Here is a 14038-nt window from a genome sequence, read left to right on the forward strand (position 1 = left end):
TTTTTAATTTTTGAACACTCCGATATCATATCCAACATGTATTTGAGGCGTGTTCGAAGCATCTTCATAGCAGACACTGCATCGAATAATTTTTTGAAATGGCCACGTATTATAGCAAGTCCGCAACATGATGTAATTATTGGGTAAGTTAGGACAAATTTGCAATTTTCGGGGGCCATTTCTAAGCCCTAAACCCTATGTAATTATTGGGTAAGTTAGGACAGTTTTGCAATTTTCGGGGGCCATTTCTAAGCCCTAAAGTCCTAAACCCTCTGCAACCTTTAACCCATAAAAAAGGCAGCTTTGCATCCGTTTATGCAAAACCCTTCATCGTTAGAGATCTGAATTCGTTCGACGATGGCTTCCAAATGCAGTAGAATTTTCACCAGGGCTTCCGTTTCTACGATCAAATCCGCCATTTCGAAACCAAGTCCTGCTTCCTATACGAGATCAGCCACGGCGTCGTTTGCCAAACCCGCTCCCACTTCAAAATTTTCTCCTTTACCTCTTCGCCGCTTCTCTCTCTCCAGGTATCCCTAAATTGATATTCTTTTTTTCTTTTTCATTTTGTTTATGGTATAATTAAATTTTTAATAATCAGAAAGTGAACAATTTGGGGTTTAGGTCACCAGCGGAGTTGGGGAGCACGGCATCAATGCTGCCGCTACATAGCGCAGTGGCGACGGCGAGGATGACATCATGCCTGAGCTCATCGTCGAGGTGTTGTAGAGCTCTTTCTCAGGGTACACTCTGCCGCACTTCTCCAGATCTCTAGTATGTTTTTATTTTTTTCTTCTGTTTTCTGCTTCCAGTTTTGTTGTTTACGGAACTTTTTGGCTGCGACGCTGTGCTCTGTGTTTGTGTTGTCATGTTTTTTTACTTAGTTTAAGTTCAAGTGTCACAGGACGAACTAAAAGAAATTCATGAAAAGTTGCGACCTTATCTTTTTGAAATCACTAAAAGGGTCTGTAAGGTTTAAGTAAGGAAATACCGCTGTGTCTGCATTTATTTGTAAGAAATCAATGTGGTGAAATTTCTGACAGGAGGTTTCAGATTTAATAACTAAAAACTTTTTGGCAAATCACTTGTTTAAGGAGTGGTTCTGTGATTCAGGTCATAGTAATGGATGACTCCCAATGCATTAATTGATTAGACTTGCTAGATATGCATGCATCAGAAGAAATTGCTGTACATGTGCATTTCACCAATTGAATTGCATTACTTCTTAGGACATAATCAATATCATACACCTGCATCTTTGTGTTAATGTTAGATGCTTTAATCAGATTGAGTATATATGATGTTTTGAGTTACTGGGTTCCATGGTGCAGCTTGATAGCTCTGGCATGCCGTTATAAGCATTAGGTCATTTATGCATATTCCTGTTCCATCACGTAGAAGCTTTTCATTTGAGTCTTACACAAACATTTTTGTTCTGTTAAAAGGGCCTATAATGGTTTAGCAGTGTGCTCTATTGACCCAAAGGTATCGTGCTTCTGTTTAAATTGTACCTCACTATAAACAAGGCAATTGATGACCCTTTTAATTTACTTCCCCCAGTGCATGCAGCCTCCTCAAATTAACAAACATAACCCCACCTACTCAGACAGAAAAGAGATGGGTCTTAACAAGGCTAAACAATATCTTCTGTTTTAGTTAGTGTATGGGAGGCCTAGACTAGACTACCATCTGCATTATGCTGATTATACGTCTCACTTCTGGAGTTGTTTCATTAGTAGCTTGCTATACAGATACAGTAATGACCAAACTTTTCTAGGCCCTGTTCACTGACTGATTTACTGTAGCATTCCAAGTTTAACATTATAACAAATTAGTTTGATAGTAAAATAAGAAATTTGGTTAATTTGGGTATTTTTCAACCTTGTCAATCAATTCTTTCTTATATGACGGTACCTAATTCTCAAGACTCTCAACATAAGCTGATTTTTAATTTTTGGAAGAAACACCCCAAAATTAAGTGCAGGATCTTTTTATCCTTTTCTTAGGAATTGCCTCATCACTTCAACCTCTACAGTGACTTAATTTGGGTTTTTCTTTTGGGGTGGATGGCAACAATCAGCTATCTGACTGGAATTTGGTTCCTGCAGGCACATGAGTTTTCAACTTTGAAAGAAATACGAGAAATTTACAAGGTTGTCCATTATGGTTCATTGTGTTACTCGTGTATTAACACTTGGCAATTTTCTTAAGAAACTAGTATATTTGTTTGGATGCAGAGTAGAACAGACTCCAATCCTTCGTATTATTTCATGGACTTATATCCCAACAATTTTAATATGGAAGTGAAATATGATCATGTTGTACTTGTAGTTTGATTTGGAGTTTTGATAATTTTGGTTTTTGGTCAGCTTTTCTTTTGTCATCTATTTCACAGAATGGAATGCAAATAGATGTTCATCTAAAGCAAATTTTTCTTAATAGTATCTGACAATATTATTTCAATGTTTTAGTTTCTTAGTAGTACTCATTTTTTGTGGAATCTCGCGCTCAATCCCAGTCTCTAATCTTTTCTTTGGGTACCTAAATAATGTGAAAATTCCATAATGTGAATATGTTTAGTGTGAATCTGACGGTATACTAAAAACTGGAACTGTTAGTTTAGGTTGCTTTGGAAAATAACCTATGTTTTTGCCCTGCCTTGTTGAAATAGGTCTAACTTATTTGTAAGAAAGTTCCGTGGAGAAGATCCATTATGAACTGGTCCAATAATTGCAATTTGAATGCTTTGTAGGTCCACTGATCTTAACGTAGTTTGCTCAATTAAAATGTCCCTGTATGAAGATGACATATGAATAACAAAATGAGGGGAGGGAACAAAATCGCTGACATACCCAATTATAGCCTCGTTGAATTCTAATTGGAGTAATTGTGTGTTAGTTCAACACATGGTGACATTAATTATCCTTTCTCCAGATGAAACTGATGGGACGTGATAATTTTTTCTGGAGGAGTGGCTGAGTCATCTGCTCTAGAGTTGGTCCTGAAGATATTTTCAACACCTATATTTCATGTCTTGAGAATCATCACCCATTGGGCACTTTTGACTACTTACCTGTTGTACTATCGTATGGAGGCCAAGTTAATCAACTGAGATTGTTTTAAGCATCAATGCTATAATATCTTGTTGTTGGTCAAAGAGAGTAAATAATTGATATTCAGCCATTTAATATTCTTTATTTGGGTCATTGTTGTTTTGAGTTTGAGAGGAGAGGGGTTTTCTCGAGCTGTTCTCCTGATACCAGTTTTTTGTTTGTTGTATTAGAGCTGGGTCTGTCAGTTCCGAGGTGACTTTTGTTAGCAGGCTATCAGAATTATCTTCATATGAATTGGTAAGGGCAGAGCTCCTATGCTTTCCAGCACATACGTTATCAATAACCCATAAGACTATTCAAGATCCCAGATCAGCATATTGATTTTCAATGCTCTGGAAGAAACAAATTCTATTTACATTTTGGAAGGCTGGAAGTTGACTTGTTTTCTTTCTGGTTGTAAGGTAGTCTCTAGTGTATTTGGTTTCACGTAAGCTGAATTCCTCCTCCTGTTGACACCCTTTCTTTTTTGTCTTCTTGAAATCTAACATTTGTACCTCAGGCTTGCTTGTTAGAGCCTAAACCATACTCCAGGTTCTGAAATTAACAGCATCACTTTATCTTTGAACTCACGTTGCATTGGCCCTGAAAAACATGAAGTTAAATTGTCTATACTGAAAAGTGGAGCGTCGATGAGAGCTACCTATTGTCTGTGTAAATCCAGACCAAATTCCAAATAAAGAAAATGGCATATTGTGTGGGCGTAAGACTTCATCTGCTACCATCTTGATGTTTTGTGCCTGCTTGTGACTCTTGATCTGAAGACCCAGAAATCTGCCCTAGGGGACTTAATTCATGGTGTTCATTAGATCTTGCAATACTAATATACATGAATTGATTTCTCGGGAAGGGTAGTTTTAAGAGTGAATGTAAGAACATAGTAAGCCATGAACTCTGATAGAAACCAATATGTTTTAAGAAGGCAGTTATGGAGTTGATCAAGCATGCAAGAGCAAGGTAAGGATGAACACTACATGTTAATCAGCACTTGTTTCTGGACATGTAACTTACCTACATTCTTCAATAAAGCCCAGACCAGAAAATTGCTTTAGGTAATGGTAAAGAGGCAATATTTATCCAATACAAATATAAGAAAAGACAACGAAAGAAAAAAAGTGCCTTCCTGATTTTATTGCTATTACGGCTTTTCTAAAGAAATTACATGATTTCTTGTGAAATTTAATCTTTAGTCCAAAATAATATTCGTCTCATATACTGTCATGTTCACAAGCACCCTAGTAGATTATTTGATAGTTCAGGAGTATAATAGATGGAGAGATGAAAGGTAGAGTCTTCAAGCCTCCCGGCACAAACAAGCATACCAATGCCATAGAGAAGCACAGTCACACTAAAACATCCTAACCACATGCTAGGATTCATCTGTCAAACTTTGTTTAAAGTATTCATCTCACCCGCCGGACTGGTCCCATCCTTGACCAGAAGTACTCAAGTATCAATTTATATGCAATGATCAACAAACAATTTGATGCCGGAAGGAAGTTCAGAAAAGCAGATAATCTTATGCTGTAAAAATTCTCTCATATAAGTCAAACTAGACAAGATATTTCAGATCAGGAGAGAATTATAGCAGCTTTTAGCTTATTAACACATGGATTTTGTCTGATCACCAATGGCATCATGTCGGAAGGCGCTCACTCTATACCTCTGTTTCCCACTTTAATTCACCAGTACAACCGTAGACGGAGATCCCTACATCAGTTACTAGTGGCACGGTGACTGGCAATCATGGTGAAAGATGACATGACATGATTGATTCCGGAGAGCATAAGTTCTTTACAGAGCTGCAGACCGTGAGACCAGCCCGCGATTTTCCCTTAATGCAGACTGAACAGCAGAACACAGGGATTGGACCTCCTTCAGGCAGAAAAAGTTTCTATGAACCCCAACTGTATCTGCATCACATTATCAAGGATGGTGAAGTGTCATCTTCAACTTCAATCCAACTGCGACCAGCATATTTCCTTATGTTCCTCTCCTTCATCACCTTCCTAATGCCACCCACATCGTCCCATTTGCCATAGCATGCATAAATGTTGGACATCATTACATACACAAATTCATTATCACCCTCCAGTTCTATCACCTTTCTAGCCGCCGCCTCTGCAACTTTAATGTCTCCACAAGTCACACATGCACTAAGCAAAGCCTTCCAAACCATTCCACAAGAATTATATCCCAGATCATTAATCATCTTCACAGCCTTGCTTACATGTCCTTGTTGTCCCATGAGTCTTATCATTAAAGAACAATGCTCTGGCATGGGATCGATCATATAGTCAGTCATCATTGCTTCAAAATACTGATTCGCGACCTGCAGAGGGATCCTACCATGCCAACATGCTGAAATAACATTGAGAAAAGTAATTTCATCTGGCTGTAAATAATTCATTGTTTTCAACTCCTCAAAGAGCTCAATTACCTTTGCGGGATTACCATTGTGTGCATACCCAGATATCAGGGCATTCCAAGTAACCAAGTTCCTTTCTGGCAGTGACTGAAATAATCTTTCAGCTTCCTTTATCTGCCCACATTTGAAATACATGTCAATAAGAGCACTCCCCACAGTAACATATCCATCCAACCCACTCTTCACCACGGAACAATGTGCCAAACTCCCCCATGTAATAGCTGATAAACCAGCAATGCCACTCAATATAGTTGAAAATGTGAACTCATCCGTAGGAACACCACCTGAATGCATTTTGCAGAAAATTTCCAGGGCTTCGATGGCTCTGCCCCTGTTTACATACCCTGTTATTATTGAATTCCAAGAAGATGAATTTGGGTTTGGCATTTCTGATAACACAGAAATAGCATCTTCTATGACTCCATACCGTGCAATGCCATCAATAAGTTCGTTGTATGAGATTGTATCAGGATCTGGCACCTGATGCAAAATTGCAAATGCCTGTTCAAGCTTCCCATTTCTAGCATTTGCTGCTAGAACAGAGTTCCAGGAAATAATGTCCTTCTCAATCATATCTCCAAAAACCTTCATTGCCTCTGCAACATAACCGCACTTTCCATACATGTCAATCAAGCAATTGGAAACAACAATACTGTCCTGCACACCATATTTCACAATCTTGGAATGCACTGATCTTCCCACCTGCACTAAACTCAGCTGCCCACAAGCAGACAAAGCAGCAGTAAACGAATATGAATCTGCACAAAGATTGGATTCGTCCAGCTGAACAAACAGTTTCAATGCCTTCCTAAACTGCCCAGAACGAACATACCCAGAAATCAAAGAATTCCAAGAAACTACACTTGGTTCCGGAATTTCAACGAACAGATCATATGCATCGTGCACACGCTCAAACTTGACATACAAATTAATCAAAGCTGTGGAAACAAAGACGTTAGAGGTGAACCCAGATTTCAGAATGTAGCAATGAAGCTGCTCACCATACGAAAACAGCCCAGTATTACTACAAGCACGGGTTAAATGGACTAGAGTATAGGCATTTGGCCTGGACGCAGAGCAGAATAGTTGAGAGGCTTTTCTTAAGGCTATACCTGATAGTTGACCACCTGCAGCCAGTTCTGGTATGAGACTGGTCCATGTAATATAACCCTTTTCAAGAATCGCTTGGAAACATCTGCTGATTTGTTGGGGAAAAAAGTGACAAAAGTGGTATTTTTGAGTCGCTCTGATTTTGCTGGCAAATGGAGCACTTAAGGCTAGCTTTGCTAGCATGAAGTCGTGATGGTAAACTTATACTATTTTCTATAGTTTTTATACTACAGAACTTGGGCCATATGAACAAGAGCGACAAGGTATATTGGTAAATTCATGATAAACCGAATTAGGGAGGTAAACAAGCCGAGGAGCTCCACAGATTATTATGGAGCTTGAATAAATTAAACTGAGATATAGTTTGAAGAATTTCCCCCTTTTTACTTTTAGCTCGACACACAAGTCTTGAGCTTGAGTGGTGCTCAAGAACAGTAGGTAAATATACATTTTATAAAAATGTTGTTGCTAGCTTATTTTTTGACCTATTTGCTACATTCTTGCCAACAGAAATACCCCAAAAATTTTCCCATTATTGATTTGGATTTTTAAATAAAAATGTTTCCTTTTCTTTTCTTTAATCTCATTAGCAATCGCAATTTTCTTTTTGAGGGAAACCAATCAAACTTTGATAACTCAAAATCAAATTCGCAGACATTGGAAAAGCAGGCAGCAGCAGCCAACATAGGGATGCCAACGCAACAACTCTAAGGAAAAATACTCTGGGACGCCTTCGTGGTGTTTTCTTGTGCCACAGCCCGACGTTGCACCCTCTAAAGGACCCCTCCAAACTAACCACTGGTTGCATGGGCTCATCCGCAATAGTGGGTACATTCTCAAAAGTTATCTTGTTCCTCGCCCACCAGATGAACCAACAGACCAGCGATGCACAACCAAAACCCGAGCAGTCCAGCACCCTGTGCAAGCCCTGCAGCCATTCCTCTGGATCATCGAAGTCTTGAGAAACGCAACTCCAAGGGATACAGGACATCGCCCACCCTAAACTGGAAAAGGAGCAGCGGTGCGACATATGAAGGAGATTGCGCCTTCGATTCTGCACCATGGGCATGCCCCCTTGGTCACTAGTCCCCGTCGTTCGAGGTTCAGTGTGGTTGGCAAAGCGTTGCGACACACCCTCCAAGCAAACAGATACACCTTAGGAGGAACAGGAGCCTTCCAAATGAAGGACCAACTACCTGGCCCTGAGGAGGAGGGTGATAAGCACTCTGCATCGTTAACCTACCCATACAGCCTTGGAGCCTTGAGATAAAGCAACCTCACTCGCAAGGCGATAGGCACTGTAAATAAAAATGGCCCAAAACCAATTGGCCTAGGCCCTTCTCATCACTGGACGGTTGTTCTCACTTAGGCCCAATGAGCCGCCTAACCTACTAACTCGGCCCACCAACGTTTGACCCGCCTGTTGCCTTATTAATACTCTCTCTCTCATTCACTCAAACTCTAATCCTATTCACATTCCCTGTTGTCTGCATCTCTTCTCTCTCCCTCAAACGACCCTGGGTCTCCCCTCTTCTCCCTTGTTTTCTTTGTGACTGTTCTTTCTCCGATGATGGTTGTTATTAGCCATTTAATGGTCAGTCTCTTTAAATGGCTGGTGCAAAAATGATTTAGTAGTCAACAAAAAGTTAACAAACAAAAAGTGAAAAAACCATCTTCGTCTTCCTCCCTCATCTCTAAAACATAACCAGTTCTTCATGCCCTAAAGTTTGAAGGCACTGGGTTAATTGATTGCGTTAGTGGCTCAACCTTTGTGGCCGACCTTGGTGGTTCTGTGAAATAAGCCTTTGTGGTTTTAGGCCTTTGTGGCACTGTGAATTCAAGCAACCGTGAAATCTGAAGGGTTGTGGTCTTTTGGCCTGAGTGGCCTCTGGATCTTGGCTTATCTGAGCCTTTATCTCTGTTCTATTATATCCATTTTATCTCTCTAATCCTGTGGATTTTAGGCTTAAGTATTGTGTTATTCTTTCTGTTTGTAAGATTTATCGTAATTTGTTACAGGGGTTTGTTTAACTCAAAAGGCTTGTAATAATTTTTTAAATTCTTGTATTCTTGTTCGAGCTGGTGATAGGTCCTCTCCTTATAGGCACTCTGCACCGTAAACCGCCCATGTTTCTCCTAATGACACAACAGCTCATCCTCAGCCTCAGCGATGTCCCGAGGGATCGCCAGAATACAATCAACGTCCTCTGATTGAAACACACTTCGCACGAGCTTCCTAGTCCATCTGCCTCTTCCCAACTACAAAAGGCTGTCAATTGTGGCCTTGTTGATAACATGTTGGGTGTCGTCACAACTTGAAAATAACACGGCCTAGGTACCCAGCATCTGACATATATTGACAGCCCTACCTTCCCAAATGTGCCACCGCTTGAATGAGGTCGCGAGTCTCCAGCGATTTTCGCTAAGTACCCGTCCCCATTCTGGCTTAGAATAGGTCCGTAGTGAAATATTTATGCTTCAAAATTCGCCTAACAAGCTATCATGATTCTTGAAAATGCGCCACAGTTGCTTCGCTAACATAGCTTGATTGAAGACCTCCAGTTTTATGAAACCTAACCCTCCCTCCTTATCGGTGTAGAGCCTATCCCATTCTATCCAATGAACCTTCCTATTGCCTTTGTTATGCTAGACAAAATCAGTCATCAGTTCCTCAATCTCCCGAGACAACAAAGCTAGAATTAGGAGGCAACTCATGACATAAGTTGGCAAAGCCTGAACCATGGACTTGCAGAACAACACAGCCTGCATGTGACAAGTTCTTACAATTCCAGGCTTGAAGCTTTTCCCAAACTGGGTCCTTGAGGTGTTGGAAAACTTCACTATTTGAGCGGCCAACAGTAGCAGGGAGACAAAGATACTTTCCATGTTTTTCCTCAACTCAACCCCAACTCTTGGATCTCCCCCTAGCTTCTACCTTTCCGAACTTAAAGAGCAAAGCATATGTACAAAACAAAAAGAGATACAGGGAGAGGGGGTCCCCTTGATGGAGCTCCCTTTGTGGGTAGTAAAAACTAAACTTATGACTCGTGAGCATAACTGAATAAGAGATAGTGGACATGCACATGTGCACAAGAGAAATAAAGTTCTGAGTAAAACCTAACTTATTTAGTACCCTCTCAAAGAAGATCCACCACACACGATCATAGGCTTTGCTGAGATCAAACTTAAGCGTTGCGTGACCTACCGGTCCCAGTACTTATGGGCTAGGTAGTGGTTAGTTTCATAGGCAATTAGCATTTTATCCGTTATTAACCGACCGAGGACAAAGGCCGATCGATTGGGACACAAAAAGGATCTTTTGGAGAAAAGGCTTTACACAATTAGCAAGCACTTTAGAGGTGATTTTATATGAGAAATTACAAAGGCTAATTGGGCAAAATACTGGCCATTTCTGGGTGGGAACACTTGGGGATTAGAACATATATGTAAAATTAAACTCAGGCGTGAGAGTGTTATTGTTTAAGAAGTCAAGAACATAAGAGGTGACTGTAGAAACGATAATATACCAATATTTCTGATAAAAAATAGAGGACATACCATCTGGCACAGGGGACTTATATGGGTACATTTGAGATATGGCAAGCCTAACCTCATCAGCCGAGACGGATTGGTTCAAGGAGTTGTTCATGCTATCATTGACCTTCGTCGTCATTCCCTCAAGTACCCCTTCGATGTTAGCCTCCCTTGGGTTAGTAGACCTAAAGAGCTCATGGAAGTATTCGAGGATAGTATGTTGCACGTCTGAGATAGACGTACGGCATTTCCTATGTTTGTCCTTTAGATGCGTAATAGAGTTCATTTTCCACCAATCACTAGCTCTAAAGAATGATGTATTTTGATCACCCTCTCGCAACCACTGAACCTTTTCCCTTGTTTCCACAATGTCTCCTCGTGGGATAACAGCTCCTCAAGTTCATTCCAAGCAATAGCATGTTGCTGCATCGTTGTCGGGCTAATCGGTTCCTTCAAGAGGCCCCCAATCCTATCCTCAAGCTCCTTTACACTCTTCTTAACCTGGCCAAAACCCATTCTATCCCATTTTGTCAATTCCTCCCTCACCCGTTTCAAGCATTTCGCCATTTTGTCTCATGTTGAACCATCCCCTACGCTACGCCAAGCATGTCGGATCACAACCTCACAATCGAAAGCCCTTGTCCACATGACTTCAAACCAAAAATCCCTACCCTGATTTTGTGATAGAGATGGGTCGATCGAGAGATGATGAGCAATGAGCAATAGTCTGCTCCCATAGCCGAGCCATGGACTATTTGTACACTCGGGAAGATATCCCGCCCAATCTGTAGTAGCACACGCTCTATCCAGACGTACCTTGACAGTGTCCAGGCTCTCATATTGCACCATGTGTACCTATTACCATGAAAACTCAAATCAACAAGATAACAGTTCATGTGATATGCTTGGAAACAATTTAACTAAGTTAACTCTGAACTTAAAAACAATTTTTCCATCGGGCAATTGTGGCAAAATTTGCCACGGACAGAGAAATCGTTGCAACTATAGCAACACATAATTTTTCATTGCAAATTTCTATGGCAACACTGTTTTGTAACGAATTTTTTACAAATTTCATGACAAAAGCTATTGTTATAGCACAATTTTATTGTAGTGTTAGTCGTTTGGACCATCGCTATTGAAAGCTCAATACCAAGATTACATGTATAATGTTCGGGCTTCATATTTTGAAGGAATTCAATCAATGTAACTCCTAAAAATGAGAAAGTATCTCAATATAAACTCTTTTTTCTGAAGCAGACTAGGAATACCAACATGCAATAGAACCATCAGTATGTTTTTTTCCTATAATAACTCCCAGAATGTCTGAAAAAGACTCCAATCCGAATTTTCAATAAATACCAAGATGACGAGGTGAGAAAAGGGTATTCACAAATGAAATCTATTATAAATTATTGGGAAAAAAATTCAAGCAAGCCTCGATGACAGTTTATCTTCATGTATTTTTAAAAATGAGACACTTTACCCCCTATATTTTTTAAAATAAAGCAATTTATTTTCTTATTTAAGGAAGTAAATTGCTTCATTTACTTTTTTTTTTTAATCTAAGGATAATTTGCTCGTTTACAATATTACAGATAGATAAATTATATTAATCCTAAATTTTAATGTAGTTATACGGCAGTTGCATTATATCTGTCAATGCCACAATCACTTTTTTGATGTCTATTGTTTTCTTTTGGATCCACGTTGACTATCAATGATTTTTGTAAGCTTGAGATTTTAATTAGTACATCATCACTAATAAATGAAGGAAAGCAATGGCAAAATGTCCTTCAACTTGTCAAAGTCACATGGATGTTCTTGCCCACCTACATCCCTCCCAACATCACATCATTCATCCTAATCAAATGATTTGATGGATCTAATCCGCATAGCTAATTATTAATTTGACCGTTATTGGTTTTTGACACACGACTTTCACTTACGTTCGAAAAGGCCGAGTCGAGCATTTATGTCATTTAGTACAATTTGTTGTAATTGATATTTGTCCAACGTAGTTTGAATTTATTGTAATCAAGTTCATTGTAATGTGAGATTATTGAGTTAATATGTTTCGCAGTTTACTGATACTAATATAATTATATAATCACCACTTTTGTTAAGAAAATAAAAAAGTTGGGATTTTTTTTATGCGTGTCACATGTAATTCAAATGGGTTTAAGTCATTTATTTTTGAAAAAAATGTATTTTTAATCCTATACGATAAGGTGAATTACACATTTGATCCAACAGTTTACGGGCTTAGTACACTTAATCCCATGTGATAAATATTATAGAATTTTTGGTCCCATAGGATAAAAATTGTGACACATTTGTCCTGTAAGCATAACTTTAGCATCTTTCATTGCTACAATATTTATTTTATGGGACTAAATGTGTTAAGCCTGTAAACTATGGAACGGAAAGTGTGGGACTAATTACAAATATAATCAGGACAACTTAGTAACATATGATTCTATTGTTGTTTGTTTCTTTTTATAATTTAAATTTAGCTGTGTTTTATCTCTTAACTTTTCTTACTGCATCCAAAAGTTCCGATGTTGCGTTCTCCAACTGCAATAAAAAATTTCAAAGAGTTGTTGCTGCTTTGAGTACTTTCTTCCACGTAAGTTGGTTGCAAAGACATTTTATATTAATAAAAAATAATGTAAGTTTGTCGAATCGATTTTTTTTTGAATTAACAAATTATTAATTTATCAATTAATTAATACCTTTTTAAGTTAATAAAATCCTGTGGTCTCAACATAATTTATTTATAGAGATTTTACGGTACATTCTTTAAAATAATAATTATTAATTTTAAATTGAAATAACTAATTACACTTGCTTATCAAATCATTTTCATCTCATCTGATCCCATCCCACTGTATTGAGAATATATTTGGTTTTTGGAGTAGTTTTTTCATCTTAAAATAATAACCTAAACACGCTTAACTATTTTCAAAAAAATATATCACATGAATTACAATTATTATATTTTTGTTCTTACTAACACTTTTTTAAACATAATATTAACCATTACTAATTACACTTTTATCTTGTATCCAATCACATATTCAGAATAATTAATTAATTAATAATCTCAATCGAATTCTTTTAATCTCATATTATTTATGATAAATTATAACGAGCTCCGTTGATATTAGATATAATTACAAATACCCCACGTTATTTAGAAAATACTAGTATTCATGTGCTGATGAAATTATATAATTTTTGGACAGAGGTATAGAATTGTCCACTGTCTTTGCTTGCATTTCTTTTATTTATTTTTAATTTTAAAAATTTGAAAACTTTGTAAAAGAGTCGGACGAGTTTAATGAAAAAATCAAAAAAATATAAAAAAATTTCTATTTAGTTCATAAATTTTTTTAGAACTTTTCTAAAAATAAGTAAAATTATGATTATAACCCAACAGGGCATCTTGCTCAGTTCATTATAAAAAAAAATAAATAAAGGTAGAAATCTAGCAAAATCTACGAATTAAGTTAGTTATTGGATGCCTATAAAATTACAAAATATTGATAATTTTTTAAACAACAAACATATATTTATAATTATACCAAATATCATAATATGGAGCTTGTTGAAAAATTTTCTATTTTTTTTTTAACTAAATAAGATGAGATGAACTCTTCTCTTTTACTTCCCATTAGGAGTGTACGCGATACGAGTTGGGTCAATTTAGGTAATTTTTCGATCTGACCCGATATTTATAGTTTTAGAAAGCTTATGCCAAGCCAACTCAACAATTATCAAGATCTCACTTTACGATTTAATTGGGTTGCTATGAGTTGGGGGAATTTTTGCGGTTTTTTGTGCAGAGACAATC

The 14038-nt window shown here is 37.9% G+C and overlaps 2 protein-coding genes across 11 annotated transcripts; one reads left to right on the plus strand and one right to left on the minus strand.

Annotated features, from left to right (window-relative positions):
* Positions 1-222: 222 nt before the first annotated feature.
* On the plus strand, positions 223-3678 carry LOC105155849 (protein NONRESPONDING TO OXYLIPINS 2, mitochondrial). 10 transcript variants are annotated; one of them, XM_088877665.1, is made up of 4 exons: positions 223-530; positions 625-774; positions 2109-2153; positions 2935-3678. In XM_088877665.1, coding segments are annotated over exons 1-3 (324 nt in total). In that variant the 5' UTR covers positions 223-357; the 3' UTR covers positions 2110-2153; positions 2935-3678. The 10 variants fall into 10 exon arrangements, with proteins under 10 accessions (XP_088733791.1, XP_088733792.1, XP_088733793.1 ...); XM_088877666.1 differs by having other exon boundaries at positions 3284-3678; XM_088877667.1 differs by having other exon boundaries at positions 625-743.
* An 864-nt stretch (positions 3679-4542) lies between these two features.
* LOC105155850 (Pentatricopeptide repeat (PPR) superfamily protein) lies at positions 4543-7905 on the minus strand. Its single transcript, XM_020691889.2, has 2 exons — positions 6651-7905; positions 4543-6476 (listed from the first exon to the last, which is right to left on the minus strand). Exons 1-2 carry the CDS (start codon positions 6829-6831, stop codon positions 5029-5031), a joined length of 1629 nt encoding a protein of 542 aa, XP_020547548.1. The 5' UTR covers positions 6832-7905; the 3' UTR covers positions 4543-5028.
* Between the last annotated feature and the right edge of the window lie 6133 nt (positions 7906-14038).

Source organism: Sesamum indicum, linkage group LG2 (genome assembly GCF_026168435.1).
Source record: "Sesamum indicum cultivar Baizhima isolate 11 linkage group LG2, ASM2616843v1, whole genome shotgun sequence".
In the NCBI taxonomy this organism is placed as follows: domain Eukaryota; kingdom Viridiplantae; phylum Streptophyta; class Magnoliopsida; order Lamiales; family Pedaliaceae; genus Sesamum; species Sesamum indicum.

Excerpts from the sequence above, each read along its gene's own strand:
- LOC105155849 (XM_088877665.1), top strand. The coding sequence starts at position 358 with ATGGCTTCCAAATGCAGTAGAATTTTCACCAGGGCTTCCGTTTCTACG. Across the intron at positions 531-624 it reads CGCCGCTTCTCTCTCTCCAG|GTCACCAGCGGAGTTGGGGA; the intron begins GTATCCCTAAAT and ends TTTGGGGTTTAG.
- LOC105155850 (XM_020691889.2), bottom strand. The coding sequence starts at position 6,831 with ATGCTAGCAAAGCTAGCCTTAAGTGCTCCATTTGCCAGCAAAATCAGA. Across the intron at positions 6,477-6,650 it reads TGCAGGTGGTCAACTATCAG|CTTTGATTAATTTGTATGTC; the intron begins GTATAGCCTTAA and ends TTGTTTCCACAG.